The sequence below is a fragment of the Chaetodon trifascialis genome, chromosome 16 (assembly GCF_039877785.1).
Source record: "Chaetodon trifascialis isolate fChaTrf1 chromosome 16, fChaTrf1.hap1, whole genome shotgun sequence".
NCBI lineage: Eukaryota > Metazoa > Chordata > Actinopteri > Chaetodontiformes > Chaetodontidae > Chaetodon > Chaetodon trifascialis.
The window spans coordinates 5633609-5651299 of NC_092071.1; the positions used below are offsets into that span (position 1 = coordinate 5633609).

General features: G+C 39.9%; 1 protein-coding gene across 1 annotated transcript; it reads left to right on the forward strand.

The window, feature by feature from the left end:
* Positions 1-751: 751 nt before the first annotated feature.
* Positions 752-16611, forward strand: LOC139344418 (Na(+)/citrate cotransporter-like). The gene is made up of 13 exons (XM_070982562.1): positions 752-995; positions 5207-5335; positions 5586-5722; positions 6662-6894; positions 7037-7207; positions 7338-7521; positions 8281-8403; positions 8562-8774; positions 13337-13440; positions 13553-13674; positions 14209-14370; positions 14759-14896; positions 14991-16611. Exons 1-13 carry the CDS (start codon positions 882-884, stop codon positions 15117-15119), a joined length of 1959 nt encoding a protein of 652 aa, XP_070838663.1. The 5' UTR covers positions 752-881; the 3' UTR covers positions 15120-16611.
* Positions 16612-17691: the final 1080 nt, after the last annotated feature.

The following is a 17691-nucleotide window of genomic DNA, read 5'->3' on the forward strand; positions in this document are numbered from 1 at the left end:
GCCACAGTCTTGTTAAAATGTCCAAAAACACTGATTATTAGATCCAAGTGAATGTATGCAGTTGTCTGGTCAAATGGGTATTGCTATTGGTATTTGAAATATAAAAATGGGTGATTAGTTTGTTGGTATTAGATCTAATTTGAGACCTGGCAGAGGATAAGTCATTTATTCATACAGGTGCATTATTGTTATTAATTCATTATTATCATTGTTGTTCTAAAGCAGATATTGTTAGATTTGGTGAAGAAAAGACTGTGACTTGTTTAGGACTTCAAAATCAAAATCAGGCTTCTGGATGTGGACTTCAAACACAAGACTTGGTATGCACTCATGACTTTGTGAAGGTGTCAAGTTTGATTTGAAATGATCATTTCTGATCATAAAAGGTCCCTAAAATTACTTGAATGTCTTCCTACAAAGCAACTAGCAACTCAGTGCTTCAGGTTTCAGTCTATATATTCACGGTCATCATCTCACAGTCGACATTTCTGCCTCAGTACAAACTGTGTACTTCAACTATCTTCCTGCAGATAAAAGTCGAGTTCAGTCTGACACATACAGGAGATCCAATTTCCTCCTCTGTGTTTATTCTGCAGAGAGTTGAGGCAAGTCTGCAGGGACACAGCGTGTGTGTGTAGTAACTCGCATTAAGTTAATATTTATTTTGTCGACTGTGAAATGCATCACAAATGTGAGAGAGAGAGAGAGAGAGAGAGAGAGAGAGAGAGAGAGAGAGAGAGGGAGAGAGAGAGAGAAATAGGGCTGCAGGCAGAGTGGGAGCAGTTAGGAGAGAGAGCAGTCATTGATACAGTTGTTCTCTGACAGTCATTTAGACTTACTCATCATCTTCTTCTTCATCTTCTTCTTCACCATCATCAACCATGTCGGTTCTTCCTCTGCGAGTGAAAATGTTGCAACAGGTCTGGAGGTTGAAGGGCATCGCCGTCCTCATCTGCAGCCCTTTCATCCTGCTGCCGCTCGCTCTCAGCACCACGGTGAGACCAGTTCACTGACCAGTTTACTAACCAGACCACTGACCAGTTTACTGACCAGACCACTGACCAGGTGACGGACCAGTTTACTGAAAAATTACCAGCTCAACTTATCAGGTTATAAAACTCTGACTATTTCAATTTACCAGTTTACTGAGCACTAACCTCTCTAAATAACCAGCTTACTGAATATTGGCCACTTTAGTGTCCACCAGTTGAAGTTGAACAGTTTGCTTAACACTGTCCAGTTTGAATGGCCAGTTTACTAAACAACAGCCAGTTGAGGTTGCCAGTTTAAAGAGCTCTAACCAGTTTAAATAACCAAATTACTTAACACTGACCAGTTCAAGCTACCAGAGTACTAATCAGTCTAACCATTAAGCTTTCAGAACAATAATCAGTTGTGATTGCAAACCATTTACTGCAACAGTTACAGTCTATTGACCAGACCACTTACCAGTTCAACCACAAGTTTACTGAACAGTTACCAGTTTAGATAAGCAGTTTGGTGAACAATAATCAGCTAATGTTTACAGTTTACTGATCACTGATCAGTCTAAATAACCAGTTTACTAAACAATGACTAGTTGAAATTGTCAGTTCATGGAATAATAACTAATTAAAGTTAAAATTAAACTCTTACCAATGTAGATAACCTGTTTACCCAGCACACACCAGTTTAACTGACCAGTGTAAGAACTAGTTAGTTTAGGTACAAGTTTACAAAGTACAAAAAGTAGTACAAAAGTTTAGTGTAGGAGATCCCACACTGGCCGCAAAACTCTGAAAAACATGAAAGGCGCTCTCTCGAGCCAGTGTTTGGTTTGTCCATTCTGGGCTACTGTAGAAACATGGCGGTGCAACATGGCTGACTCCATGGAAGAGGACCCCCTCTCTCTGTAGATACAATGATTCTAAGGTAACAAAAACACAGCAACTCTTGTTTTCAGGTGATTATACACAAATGAAAACATACTTTCTGCCAGCAGCTTTCCGTCCTACACACCAGACCTTTAAAATCAGAATCAGAATCGGCTTTATTGGCCAAGTGCGTGTGCACATACAAGGAATCTGACTCCAGTTTAAACACCAAAAGTAGAAGTGGTCACTATATACTGGCCCATTTCAGAATAATATATATAATATTATTGATTACAATTTTTTTATTCATTCATGTGAATGTGGAATTATTTTAACTTGAATTACTTTATATACTAGTACATGTAGTTTAATCTATACACATTCATTGAAATGTCTAAGTTGAGTATATTTCACATTTATAAGGTGAATCCGAAATAACTTATTGATAACAGCAGTACAATAATAAAAAGTGCAAATTTAAAGTGGAACAAAATAGAAATACTCAAGTGAAGTACAAGTGCCTCAAAGTTGTACCTAAGCACAGTACATATGTACTTTATTACATTCAGCCACTGACACTTCAACAATGTGTGAGCAGTCAGATTAACCAGTTTACTTCTAACTCCTCATTGAAACTGCTCTGCTGGTTTATCAGACTGATCAGGATAACAAATCTGAGCTTCTGATTCTTCCTCATTTCCCTCCCGTTGTTTGGATGGTTGAGTTCAGAGCTTTCTGTCACTGATTGACAAACAGACTGCAGATGGTTTAAAGGTTCACTGTCATAAGTTACTGGGAAGTTGTTTGGCAAAGAAAACATCACAACATTGAACACATCACAGTCCAGAACGACTTTAATCTCCATTTTTCACTTCCTAACACACAGTAGAAGGACTCACGTCTTTTCTATTTCTCTATACACTCTAGAAATACTCTGTTAGAAGTAAATCCCCGAATTCAAAACTTTACTTCTGGAAAAGAACAAAAGTTTTTGCATCAAAAGACTCAAAGTACCAAATGTGAAAGTGCTCATTATGTAGTGGTGGTAGAGGTTGAAAGAAACTTGAAAAATGCAAATACTCAAATAGAGTACTTCAAAATTGAACTTCAGTGCTTGAGTACAGATAACTGGTAAGATAACTGGTGATTTAAAAAGTGTAAAAGAACATTAGAGCTGCAGTTCCTGTTCATAAAAGGCTCCTGTAACTTTTCCCAGAAATCCACACTTCATAGATTCATCTTCACAGCAGGTTAGGGTTAGGGTGTGTGTGTGTGTGTGTGTGTGTGCGTGCGTGCGTGCGTGCGTGCGTGCGTGCGTGCGTGCGTGCGTGCGTGCGTGCGTGTGTGTGTGTGAATAACTCTCTACAGGTGTCTTTGGACGTGAATGAAAGTTAAGATAAATAGAGATGGTGTGTTTGGACAGACTCACGTTTTGTCATCTGCTCAGCAGCCTCAAAGCAGCCTTCATGAAGAAAAAAAAGAGAAATCTATTCAGCGGGTTGTTTCGTTTCATCGTTGTACTGTCCTCCCTCTGTTCTCACATGCAGCTTCACACATGCTTTATATACAACAAAGTACTTTGGAGGTAGCATTCCTGGATGATGTCCAGTGGTGGAAGAAGTATTCAGATCCTTTGTTTAAGTTAAAGGCACTGATACCACAGTGTGAAAATACTTCAAGTAAAAGTCCTGCATTCAAAGTCTTAGGTCAAAGTATGTAAGTATTATCAGCGACATGTACTTTGGAAAGTAAAGGTACTCACTCTGCAGTAAAATGTTCCCTGTCAGTGTTCCATTAATATATCTGATGTTTTTCGATTAATATTACTGCTGCATTAATGTGTGTGCTGCATTTGAATGCTGCAGATAATCCAAGAGGCTTTTTAAAATAATTTAAGAAGAAAGCAACACCTCATCCTTCAGTTTATCACAAATATTCAACATCAACACGTGTATGTGGTTTTCACTGGACAAGAAGGGTATAAAAAAATGTAATCTGAGAGGTAACTAGTAACTAAAGCTGTCAGACAAAGTAAAGTAAAGTAAAGAGTGGAATATTTACTTAGTGGAGTATTGGAGTGGAGTACAATGCAGGACTTTTACTCGTAAGAGAGTATTTTTATACTGTGGTGTCATTACTTTTGCTTAAGGTTGCTGTGAATCAGACCTTGGTGACAATGTGAATATGAAAGATTAAGAATAAATATAGAAATGGTCAATCTTTTTGCTGATGGTAAGACTTGTTTACATGTAGAGGTCCAGCACACACGGATGCTTCAGCTCTTTTTTACAATCTTCCTCAGTAGTCTTGTCGGTTATGAGAACTTTCACTCTTCGTCGTCTCAGCTGGATTCTGGAGTCCAGCAGGTGAATGAACATTAGCTGTCAGGTGACCAGGCAGGTTGTAAATCCTCGTGCACATGGTTGACAGTCAGTGAGATTTAAGCTCAGAGCTCACAGCATGAGGTTGTGTCAGCACCTCTCCCACTTTCTACAAAAACAGCTTTTGTTTCATAGATTACACAACAACACCGTGGCTTGACTACAGATGAGACAGAGAGTCTTTATCTTTCCAAAGTTGCAGACTGACTCACACCATGAAAGAATTTGAAAGAAGAATGCTGACGTCAGAGCCCCTTGAAACTTTAACAAATTCCTCTCACTCCTTCCATATTCAGGTTTAAGTGGAACTCTCATTAAATCAGCAACTTTAAGGGTTAAACCAGCTGAATCAGATCAGAAGCTCCCAAATGTTCTTTTTGTCTGCTCTCACACTAAAGATTAAATGTTTAATAACTTAAATTAAGGTCAGTTTAAGCAGTGTTGTGTGGATTTTATGGGATGATTGAGGCATTTTCTAGGAGTTTTAAAGTTGATGACTGTGTTACATTTATTTACCACCTAAAAACAGTTTTATCACTGATGTGTACATGCAAACTTGCTGCTAAATGCCTTTAATGTGTTTTTGGGAAGTTTGGTATGAATTATTATTATTGTTATTCTCATGCTTATTTTAAATCTAAGAAAATGGCATGTAAGTTTTTTCCAAACATTTTTAGTGAAAATACAACAGTAACAAGTTGATTAATTAATTTGCTGATTGAAAGAGTATGTTTGCATTTTTAACAATTTTGAGGTTCTATATATAATATAACAGTCACAGAGGACATTTTTCTGCAGTGAGCACCAGTTCATGTCTTCTTCGCCATTCCTACACAAGTCCTTGATAAGGATTAGAAGGATAAGGTGTAGCGGAATCAGAAGCCTCTTCTATAGTTCATAAAGTGTGTGTGTGTGTGTGTGTGTGTGTGTGTGTGTGTGTGTGTGTGTGTGTGCGCACGCGCGGGTGTGTAGGAGGCGGCCTGTGCTTACGTCATAGCCCTCATGGCGGTGTATTGGTGCACTGAGGTGTTGCCCCTGCCGGTGACAGCGCTGCTGCCGACCATCCTGTTCCCCGTCCTCGGCATCATGGAGTCTAGAGACGTAAGACTGGACACACACACACAGTCACTGTACTACAGCTGGTACTACAGCCACGCAGTATGATACAGACTTTGTACTGCGAACACTGTAGATATAGTGTGTATGCATCACATCAGAAAGACAAATTAACCTGATAAAGGTTCTATTCTATTGTTCTTGACATGAAATAGATTAGTGAAAATATAACTGCCAAAACAGAACTGAAGTGTTGATATTATTTGTCCTGTACACTGTTTGTGTTGTGGTTCAGGTGTGTATGCAGTACCTGAAGGACACCAACATGCTGTTTGTGGGGGGGCTGATGGTGGCTGTGGCTGTGGAGCACTGGAACCTCCACAAACGCATCGCGCTCAGAGTGCTGCTGCTGCTCGGGGTCCGACCTGCCCTGTGAGTCACTGGGTCTCCTGTACTGTACTGTACTATGATCACTGAGCTGCAAACAGGAGTTACAACAGATGCTCCCATAATAAAACCACATAATGAATGTACTGAAACACACATGTAAGTGTGGAGCTATTATTTTTACTTATGAAGAATCCCTGAAACCATGAACCGTGCTGCTCATCAACTTCCCATCAGTCATAAAATTAGCTATGTTCTTTGCCTCAGCTGTGTTTGACATTAATGCTAACATTAGCATTCTGACATTTAGCATTTAATGTTGTGTTTAGCATACAATGTTCTTCATCTAAGCCTGACTTATATGAAAGGCAGACTGGAATCAGTTCTAATGGGAATTCTGTCATGAATGACGTGGAGGACAAGTGGAAATTTGTACCTGCTGGTGGTGCTAGGTGAAAAGTCAGGACATCACCAGAGTAATTAGGATTCATCTTCTGAAGAGTACAATTTTCATGAGTTAGACTGGCAGACCGACAGAGAGACTGTAATCCCAGGAGCCACACTGCTACTATAACTACAAGCATTGATACATACAATAGTACATAAAATGTTACTTTCGGGAACATACCAGTAGATTCACTTGTTCTTTCAAGTCTATCTTAATACAACACAACCCATATGTTCACAGCTGTTGGTCACTGTAATCATTTCTCGTGTCTGCTCTGGCTGTGTGGGCCTCTTCTAATATGATTATACTGAATGTGATGGAGGAAAAATCCACAGTCCTCGCTCTGTGTAAAAATGATTTCTAAAGCTCAGCCAAAGCTAATACGAGGCTTCAAACTTACAGTCTTTGCAGTACTAAATTTCTTAACTGTTTCCCCAGACTTGTGTCAAGGTACATTTGCCACAATGGTTGACTTTCTGGTCATTTGTTGATGAGGATTCTTGTAGCATCATCACGTTTTTGACAACCTCTCCCAGGTTGATGCTCGGGTTCATGGGAGTGACAGCCTTCCTGTCCATGTGGATCAGCAACACGGCCACCACTGCCATGATGGTACCCATTGTCCAAGCCATCCTGGACCAGCTCAACGGTAACGTAGATGCTGAATCCTCCTCCAAGAGCCAGAGAAAGAGTGTTGTTCTACACATGGAACATGAGGAGAAAACCAGCACCATCCCACAAACTGCTCCTCCAAACCTCCTGGAGAACGGTAAGCTGGAGCAGCTTGGACTTATGTCAAAGTGTCTAATAGACCCGCCGATCTGAGCCGAGACCAACTGAAATTGTCATCTATAGTGCCATTTGCTCTTTTTCTGTAGTCTGACATTGAACTTCAGAATGTTCCCTCCCAGGTCTGAATGGGGTAACCTTAACACAAAGCAACTCAGAGAATATCAAGAACCTACAAGACAACATGTCCCCTGATCAGAAGGTGTTGTCAGAGGCTCAGATGGGCAGACAGGAGACTGTCAAACCCAGACCACAGGACAAACCTCCATCAGACTGCACCAGCAGTGGGCCCGGTGAGTCCACAGAGGAGATTCATTATCGAGTTAAAGAAAATCTATCTATCCATCTAAAAACTGACACATAATTTGGAAAATGATCAGAATTTTAGATATGCAAATCAATCCCTTACAATCTCTATGGTAGTGGTCGTGTCTGTGGAGAACGTCTGCTATCAGATGGAGTTGGAAGAGCTGAGCAATGAGGAGGAGGAGAGCAAGAGGATGAGCAAAGGACTCCTGCTCTGTGTGTGCTACGCTGCTAGCATCGGAGGCATCGCTACTCTGACCGGAACCGGACCCAACCTGGTTCTGATTGGACAGATGAGCCAGTGAGTGCTAATGCACAGACACAGATGGAAATAACTGCTCCACAAACAAACAAAATGACCCACTTACAACAACGCTTGCGTCGTGTTTACATCCAAGTCATATTCGCAGAATTACAAACATGTACTTTGCCCAAACACTCAGTGCTATGCTATGACAGTCAGACAAAGCAGTGAGAAAAAATTGCTGAAAACCTGTTATTATTTAGATTTTAATGTTACTCATCAGTGCATAAACTGTCATACATTAGGCTATGTACTTAACTTCTTCTGGTGCTTGTAAAATGTTTAAGAAACATTGGTAATAGAAACATTCATGTAGGCCTGTTTATTGTACCAAAAGAAGCCAAAACAACTATTTTTTTCACTGCTTTACTGATAGAAAATGTCTGCCTGCCTTGCCCTACTTCTCGGTAGCACTAAAACATGTCGTTCATTGAATGTTTGGTCAGAATGTAATCTTGTTTACTTATTCTTTGATCAGAAAATTCCCTTCAAAGCAAACATTGGATGGTTTTAGAGTATTTGAGTTCTTGTTCGGCTGCTTGAGTTGAGGAAACATTTCACTTACTTTTGTTAACTGTAGAAAAACATTTATATCTATTAGGAGAAGGAACTACCATCAACACCCAGCCCTATTCTTACAAGGAATTATTTGTGAATTATTTTCTAGCAACAGGAGCAAATAGGACCTTGAGTTTCCTCACTTCTTATTGTGAAGTTATCATTTTTGGTCACTTCCTGTCCGGCTGTTTGTCATAGGCTCTTCCCTCAGAACGGTGACGTGATCAACTTTGCGTCCTGGTTTGCGTTCGCCTTCCCCACCATGGTGCTGACGCTGACCCTGGCCTGGTTCTGGTTGCAGTTCCTCTACATTGGCTGCAAGTGAGTCGCTTCATCAAAACACACAAACCAAACAGGCAGTGTCACTTTCACCTTCCTACATACGTGTCAAGGTAAAGTTACACAGCTGTTACTGATTACTTTGTGAAACTTAAGTTTCTTGAAGATGATCCACTCATTTGGATTTTCCTCCATTGCAGCCTGCGGAGGACGTGGGGTTGTGGGGCGGCCCAGTCGGAGAAGGAGCGAGCTGCGTACGAGGTGATCAGGGAGGAGCATCAGCGTTTGGGACCAATGAGTTTTGGAGAGGTCAGCGTCTTGGCGCTCTTCATCCTCATGGTGTTGCTTTGGTTCACACGAGATCCACGCTTCATGGATGGCTGGGCCACCCACGTCTTCAACGCCAAGGCCGAGTAAGTACCAAAAAAATAGTGCACAGGTATGTGTCGTTATTGTCACGTTATTTAATGTGTCACAAAGAAATGCCCAGCCTACATGGACCCGTAAGATATCAAAAAATACTATAATATGTTTAACATATATAATATATTTGTAAGAAAAGGCCTGTAATTGTCTCATATAGGCAGTGGTGGAAGAAGTACACGGATCCTTCACTTGTAAAAGTATCAATAAATAAATGTAAAAATACTCAATTACAAATAAAATTCCTGCATTCAGCCTCCTGCAATTAGATAAGATACAGTAAGTAGATACAGTAAGTACAGAAGTATTATCATCCTCAAGTAGTAAAAGTATCAGAAGTTCAGTGTTTGTGCAGCAAAGTGTCTCTTTTGACTGATAAATGATTCTATGTGACATTATTAGATTATTGATACTGATGCATCAATGTTAAAGCAGCATTTTACTGCTGTGGCTATTCAAGGTGGAGCTGGTTTGAACTACTTTATGTTCAGTTAGCTAGTTTAGTTCATTGGTTCCCAACCTACAGGTTGGGCCCCTCCAAAGGGCCACCAATTAAATAAGAGGAGATGTACCAACTGGGAATAAGTCAGTAATTGCAAAGATAGAAGTGGATATAGAGAAGACTAATCATGGACTCTGGTCATGGTAATCAGACTGCAGTTCATTCACTCATGGATCAATGCTGAAAAATGAAAAAAGAGACTTTTCATTCACATTCCACTTGTCTGGTTTTCTAATATCTCCATTGACAGGACCAAAGATCTGTGGATTTGTTTCCTCTGTGTATAAAAATCTACACAGAGTCTCTGTGGTGCCTGATTCAATCATTAGAGTGAATAATCCTTAAAACTGCTGTCTGGAGTTCTTCTTTAACAGAAACGCTGCCTTGAATAAATCTGTCACATTTCTGTGTGTGTGTGCATGCGTGTTCAGCGCTGGTCCCGCATTAATGTAAAGTGGAAAAAAGTTGGAGTTCAGAGGAATGAATGACCTCAAACTGCTGTTTAAAGCAGACCTTGCCTCTGGGCAAAATCCCTGAACACACAGGAATCAGAGGTGAAGAACAAACAGAGGAAACGTGTTCTGAGTACAAACTGTAAACTGCAGTGTCACGTCAGCTGAGGGCATGACATGTGGTTCTGAGCTGCGCATTATCGCTTCATGAACTGCAACTTCATCCGGTTGCAGGTCAAACAGGCTGATATTTTTTTGATTATTTTTGAAGAACCTGCCATAAGTTCTGACCCTTTAAATGTTATACTCTATACACAAGTTATCTCTGAATTTTGACTGAAAATCAAGTTTGGTGTAAATCAGGGAACCTTTTTCCTTTCAATGTCCATTTCAATTTTTGTAACATCCTTTGAGGGCCATACTAAATTAGTGAACACATATATCACTCTAGCCTCTGCATTGACTGGATCTGCTTCTCTTTGACGAGGTATCTGATGTCAAATTGTAGTGATGATAATGATGGTGCTACTCGCAGCTGGTTTTGAAAAGAACTGCTCACAGTAGCAGGTTGTTGCTTTGCAGCTCAATGATTTCATGTTGTGGGTTGTCAAGCACATCAGCAGGTTCTACATTAAAAGGTATAATTAATATGTTCAGTTCCTTTTGTTGCTTTCACATGCTGAAATCTCTCACTAAATGCCTGAAGGGGTTTTCACACTCACCAGCATCAGAGCGGGCTTTTGTTCTTGCAGAGTAGGAAACGCAGTGTTACCTCCTTCCAGTTGCAACTGTAGTTAAAAAACAATCTTTTGTCCATTTGTCTTGGAAAGCACAACACTCTGCATCTACTTTTGTTTTCTTGACAGTCACCATGATGCAGTGATGTCAGCCGCTATGCGCGTTTTGTGTTCAGGGACCACTCAACAAAATTGTTTATAATTTTTTTTTTTTTTTTGCTTTTTTTTATGTAGGACTTGCCCATAGGCCGGGATCAAACATTTTTACTGGCCATATAAATCCTGCAAGCTAGAGGATTCCCACCCATCTAACGTCGTTTTCATTATTTGCCCGAAATGGGAAGCTGTCCCATGCTTGCAAACGTTGCATCCACACTTTTAGACATTTTCTGTCACTATTTTTGATAGATGTTGCAAGCTAGCTATGCAGCTACTGTATGAGCTATTGCAAAGCTCAAATTAATTTTCCATCTGGCAGAAACAGGTGTCAGTGAGCACAGCACCAGAGCTGTAAAATAACTGGCTGAAAGTTTTAGCTCGCAGAACTGTAAGTCATCTTCTCACCTGGCTCCGCCCCCTCACCTATCACCTGCTTTCTTACCCATACAAACTCATTCATAAGCTGCCAGGTGGGTCATACAAGACCAGCAGAGGACGTCATCCATTGATCTGTTTGTCCTGATAGATGTCTTTGTCCTGTTGGCTGTCATGTTTGTTTTTAAATACAAGACAAGAGCACATCAGGTCAGCCCTTCAACAGCTATCTGTAAACGAAAAAACCCATCACTCTGTTTCTCAGAAAAGAGAAAAAAAAAATTTCTTCCATTTTTTTCTTTCCTAATGCTCTTGAATATAAGAACTTTAGTTTAAAACATTCAAAACTTTACTAAAATTGTCAACAGAATGTGAATAAATTAGTTTTGATCATAGGTCAAAGACGTCTACATATTGTGTTACAGAGTTATCTACTGAAGTTAGCATGCTAACCAGCTAGCCCTGTCCCATCGTCTTGTAATACTACTTCATACCATCAGGCGATAGTAAATCACTGTAGCTTACAGACACAGCTGTATATATATCAAATGACAACTTTGCTAACACTGCCACATATCAAGCAAAGGCAACAGCACCAGCAAAGCATCTAATATTAGCTGCCAGTTCAACACTCCCCCTTTACTCTGAGCGCTCAGTCCGGGCAGAGCTAATTCACAGCAGTGCCAGCTAACTAGCTAACAGGTTTGTGATACACACTATTATTAATTTCAAATATTTTTAATCAAGGAAACGGAATTCATATAAGATATTTCTTGCATTTATTTTTTTTTATTTTTTTCTTAGATTTAGTCCTGAGATCAAACGTCCACCTGAGTCACGCTAAGTAAACGTGATCTTTTTCACTTGTAATTTTTCAGCCGACAAAAACTCGAAGAAAACCACAGACATTTTAATCTAGTTTTAGTTACCAATAAATTAAAAAAAAAAAAAAACCTTTTTAGTCTAATTTTAGTTGATCAGGACCAAGTCTGAGCTGCTGCTGGTGGTTACAATCCATCACAGTAATTTTATTCTCAAGGCATTCAGACTGAAAACTGATAATTGGGGTTATAATACATCATCAGGATTGCTGCTCTTTCAGAAATGCATGTCTGATCTGATGTAATTTAAGTTAAAGTCCTTTCAGATGTGCAGTTTTTTACATGCGCACTCCATCTCTGTCTTGTGTCTGCACAAGGCACTGTTATATCGAAGTCCTGATGCCACTCTGACAAGATCGGACTGTAGCACTGTTAGTTTGAGGTGCAGTGTCACGCTTCTTCACCTACTGCTAAAAAACAGGGGGTAAAAGGCAGCAGGACTCAGATGCGTGATCTTCTCGCCTGGTTTTGAAGGAGGGGGTGGGGGGTATCTTTCACCTTGGACCTGCAGTTTGTGCAAACGGATGATTTCAACATGTTTCCTGATTGCACAGGTTGATAGTGAAAGCTCAGACATGCAGCTGGACAACTGATTGTAACTGATTGTGATGAATCTCACTTACAGAAAATTAATGGTTCAACTTTAACCTCCCACTAACCCTTCAACTGGAACTACACAGATAAATGAGGGCATAAAATAAAGGTACAAAACTGCCCTTAACAGTGTGACAATGTGTCAGGAGTCTCTGATGAACGTCCAGAGAATTATCACCTAAATCTGCTCCCTTCAACTTCACAAAGCTTCGTAATGAGTTTCAGTTTATTTTTTATTTGTCCAGACACAGATTTACTGTTCTGGTTCACTCTTAACCCTCCCATAGCGTTGTTTTCAAAGAAATAGAGGTAAAAAGCCACTCTTCACAACCTGCTCAGCAGCAAACAGCAGACAGGCACTGGACTCGACTAGAGTTGCAACTGATAATTATTCAACTAATCAATAAAATGTTTAAACAGCAAAATGTCAGGAAACAGTGAAACTATCACACGTGATATCATTCTTGGCAAATTGAAATCTAATGTAATCTGAGCCTTTCATAAAAGTTTATTCTAAGTATTTCACCTAGTGACCGCAGGTGAAATTTCCCTGAAAACCTTTTTTTTCAATGACAGACCACAAAGGTTGAAAAAACCCACACACAACAAGCACATGGGGTGGATCTGGAAATGTACAGCACTTTTGGTCGCTGGGTGTATGCAAATACAAGTACTTTGTGGTGAAACCCCCATTCATGAGCGGTTTCACCATGTGGAGATCTGTGTCAATATTGGCTCAATACTGACAGAATATGGGAAGTTTGATGAGAAGGATTTGATTCGCCAATATTTTAAAGAGTTAGTAAATTACACAATTCCCTTAGAATTCAAAAATTCTCTTTCTCTCTGCAGGTTTGTCACTGATGCGACCGTCTCTCTGTTTGTTGGTGTTTTATTGTTTGTTCTTCCCTCTGAACCGCCACACTTCCTCTGCTTCTGGAGGAGCTCCGACACGGGTAACACACACACACACACACACACACACACACACACACACACACACACACACCGAGCAGACAGAGGACATCCATTTTTGTGTGTGTTTGAAAATATTTTTTATCCAATCAGAGTCCCAGGTGCCACGAGGCCCTGCCCCTCCTTTGCTCACCTGGCAGGTGACTCAGAAGAAGATGCCCTGGAACATCGTCCTTCTGCTGGGAGGAGGTTTTGCTTTGGCCAAAGGCAGCGAGGTGCGTGCGTGCGTGCGTGCGTGCGTGCGTGCGTGCGTGCGTGCGTGCGTGCGTGCGTGCGTGCATGTGTGTGTGTGAAAAATATCTTTCATGAGATGAAGTGCAGATATTTATCTAAAGTGAGGACACCTTGTGAAATATTTTAGTAAGTGAGAATGTTTTTGAAAGACAGAACTTTAGGAAAATGAGAGTATTTTTGCAAAGATTCATAATTTTGGAAATAACAAAATGACAGGACAAATTTCAAAATTGTGGACATTTTAGGAAGTAGCAAAATTTTTGGAAAATGGGAATATTTCTGGTAAGAACATCTTTTTTAAAGAAAGAACCTTTTGGGAAGTCCACACCTGCCAGCCAGAAAGAGGCTTTTCATATATAAGACTCTGCACTACAGCAGAAATCATATGCTTTATTTTGTTTTCTGCATACTAACACGGCATAATGTATTGTGTGTGTGTGTGTGTGTGTGTGTGTGTGTGTGTGTGTGTGTGTGTGTGTGTGTGTGTGTGTGTGTGTGTGTGTGTGTGCTGTCAGGAGTCTGGTCTGTCCCACTGGCTTGGCACTCAGTTGACACCGCTGCACTCCATCCCTCCCTGGGCCATTGCCATCATCCTCTGCCTCCTTATCGCCACCTTCACAGAGTGTGCCAGCAACGTCGCCACTGCAACGCTCTTCCTGCCTATCCTGGCCTCCATGGTATCAAAAACACAGACACATCACACACGATACATCATGTTTACGTTCTAACAGTCGGTCATCATCAACATATCTCTTTCTGCAGGACTGAGGGAGGGTTTTTTTAATCATTATTTATGTCTTTTTAAGATACTGCACCTTGACAGCAAAAGAAAAAACAGCAAAGAAGAAGGATCAATGAGAGAATAAGAACAGTATTTGTGTTAAAAATAGAAACAGAAGAGAAATTATTTAATTAGAAATTTAAGAAATGCTAACACTGCCGTTTTACTTCTAATTTCTTCTTCAGTGATTTTGCTGTTTGTCTCAGGACACAAAATGCTCTTTTGTGTCTGTATAATGACATCCACTGACGGAAAGCTGTTTTTCTCTATATGTCCTGCCCCAGTCTCAGTCTATGAGCTTGAACCCGCTGTACGTGATGATCCCCTGCACCCTCAGTGCCTCCTTCGCCTTCATGCTACCGGTGGCCACGCCCCCGAACGCCATTGTCTTCTCACATGGTTTGCTCAAAGTATCTGACATGGTGAGTCCTGCTTTCATTAGGACAGAAAAAAGGACTGTTCAGATCCATGAAGTCTTAATAATCTCTTCCTCCTCCATCTTTGTGCCCCCTGCAGGCTAAAGCAGGCGTGGTTATGAACATCATTGGGATCGGCTGCATCACTCTGGCCATCAACAGTTGGGGTCGCGTCATGTTCAGCCTGGACTCGTTCCCTTCATGGGCCAATGCCACTGTACCTGTCTAGGAGCAACAACCTGCTGTCTCTTTGTTTTATCAACATTTTCAGGCTTCATCTCTCAACTCTGGGTGTTGAGGTGAAGTTTCCCAGCAGGGAATTTGTTTTTTCTATTCCTGCTGGAGGTTGTGACTGCTACTTCTGAGCCACCAGAAACATTGCCTTGATGTTTGGACCTTCTCACCACTGACTGGCTTTAAGCTCCACTGAAGGACCTGTCGATATAAGACAGTGGTTTTTAAAGTCCTCTTAGCTGTCCCCTTAAGTCTGTATTATGTCCATCTGCACAGCATCAACTCCATCAGTGCAACCACAGAGCCATGTCATACTCAGCATTCTGCTGAGAAAACTCAACACCTGTATAGTTTTTACTGACTAATTAATTCCAGTCACCTCCACTTTGCTGTTTATTTAATCAGTCAGTCATCTAAATGGGAATAACAATGGTTGGCCATGTTACATCCTCTCAGGGGAGGAAAATATTGCTCATCTGTTAATTTTTATATTTATGTAGAATGGCAATGAGCTGCTGGAGGATTTTAATCAGTTCAGGAAGTGTTGTGTATCAGTTACGGCAGCTTAACAATGATTAAAAACTTTCCTTGATTTGTTCTTAAACACTGCAGGTTTTTACAGGTATTACATTTCTGCTCTGACTTTCAATGTGAAATATCTGTGTTGAGGTAACAGCAATTCAAAAAACAGCAAAGTGTGAGTGATCGTTAGTCATTGTTGGTGTTGATGTTAAAAAGAAAAACTGAGAGTAGATTTTATAAACAACTGACAAACATTTTCTGGTTTCAGCTTACAGAATGTGAACAAAAGATGCATTTGCTTACTCTATTTTATCTTTGTCAACAGAATATCTGTAAGTTTTGGACTATATTTTCACAGGTGTTTCAAATTAAAAGCTTTCCAGTAGCCAGTGTTGGGGCAAGTATGAGATCCTTTAGTTCATCCATACATAAAACAGAGGAAATGAGAAATAAAGAGCTCTCTCAAATATAGGCCTGACTCATATTAATACTAGGGGCTCCTCTGCTGAGGTAAATGAAGTCTAATATCTGAGAAGTTATGTTTAGTTGCTCCTTAAAAATACACCTTCACCACAGAAATGTGTTGTGAAAATGTGTATAATTGTCAGAGTCTTGTAGGGTTTTCTGGAATTATTTGTTCTTTGATGGTCACTTTATTTGTAGATGTTATTTGGGAAACTAACTTCAGATCTGTGAATGGACTTAACTGATCAGGGAACCTCTCAAAAAGACACAAGAAGAACATAGAGGAAGTCTTACCCCTGTGAACTGGATTTATTTTAAGTAGTTAGAAAGTATACTGAATGTTTTGTATTGTTGTCTATTTAAACAAGTTTTTATTTAGTAACATGTAAGTAAGTGACTGAATGTGTACTGTACATATGTGACATCCAGAGTTTTGTACCATGTTTAGTACATTGTTACTAACAGTTGTATCTGCTCTTAATAAAAATCTATCTTTAATGAACCTTTGACTACATAATTAAAGTAGTAATACTATAAGTAATACAAGGCTTTGTAGGTATATAACGTGTGTGTATATTTTGTCTTATTTCAAACCAAACCTAGTTCTCATCTTGAACATAATATTAAGGCGCTGTTACTCCATTTTTGCATTTTGCATTTCTATAATATCATTGAATTTATTTATGAAGCTGCATTCATTGATTAAGGACATGAAGAACAAGCTGGGGAAAACAACATGGGACATTTCATCATATCATCTTTTTATAAAATTTATATATATGTCTGCTGGACATAGAAGTAGTAACCAAAAGCTGCCTACTTCTATGTCCAGCAGACACAAAGCAACATGACCATACCTTGAATGTAGTCCAATATCCACTTTCTCTTAGTGCTGCTTTTCCACAACTGCCAGAGAAACTTTCATGCTACTCTTTCACTCATTGTTATTAAAAGAGTATTAGTGCAGCTTTCAGGGTGTCTAAAGCAGAATTGCCTCTTAGAGTTATCTCACAGAGTTACACACTCTGGTTCAAATGCATTTGCATTTTGAAACAGTTTTCCATGAAAACATGAAGCCTAGACTATTAAACAACACAAACTGGGTGCGACGCATGTCTGAAATATAAAGATAAATGCAGATATGGAAATACTGTACTTTTTACTTCACAGTTTCTTGGCAGGAGTTACAGGTTACTTACTGCTACTTATGGGATCTTATCTTTGTTTCTAATCTTTTGTTAAGCTTATAAGCTGATAAATATGACCTGGCATATTAAACTACCCAACAGTATAAAATAACCAGACAGCTCTGCCAGCAGCTACAGCATTAACAGAATGAATAAAAATATTGCCAAAAACACTGAGTCTTTGGGTTATTGCACAGTAATATAAATATAGTTATGTAACATCCAGAGTTCGTGTTATAATTATATAATACGTAATGTGTTATAATTATATAACACGAACTCTAGATCACTGTCCTTAGAACACTATAGGGACTCTGTCTCTGTGTCATTCATTCACGAGCTTGTTGTCAAATGTCTCCCTCTAGCGATCAAGCTATGAACGGTAGCTGACGT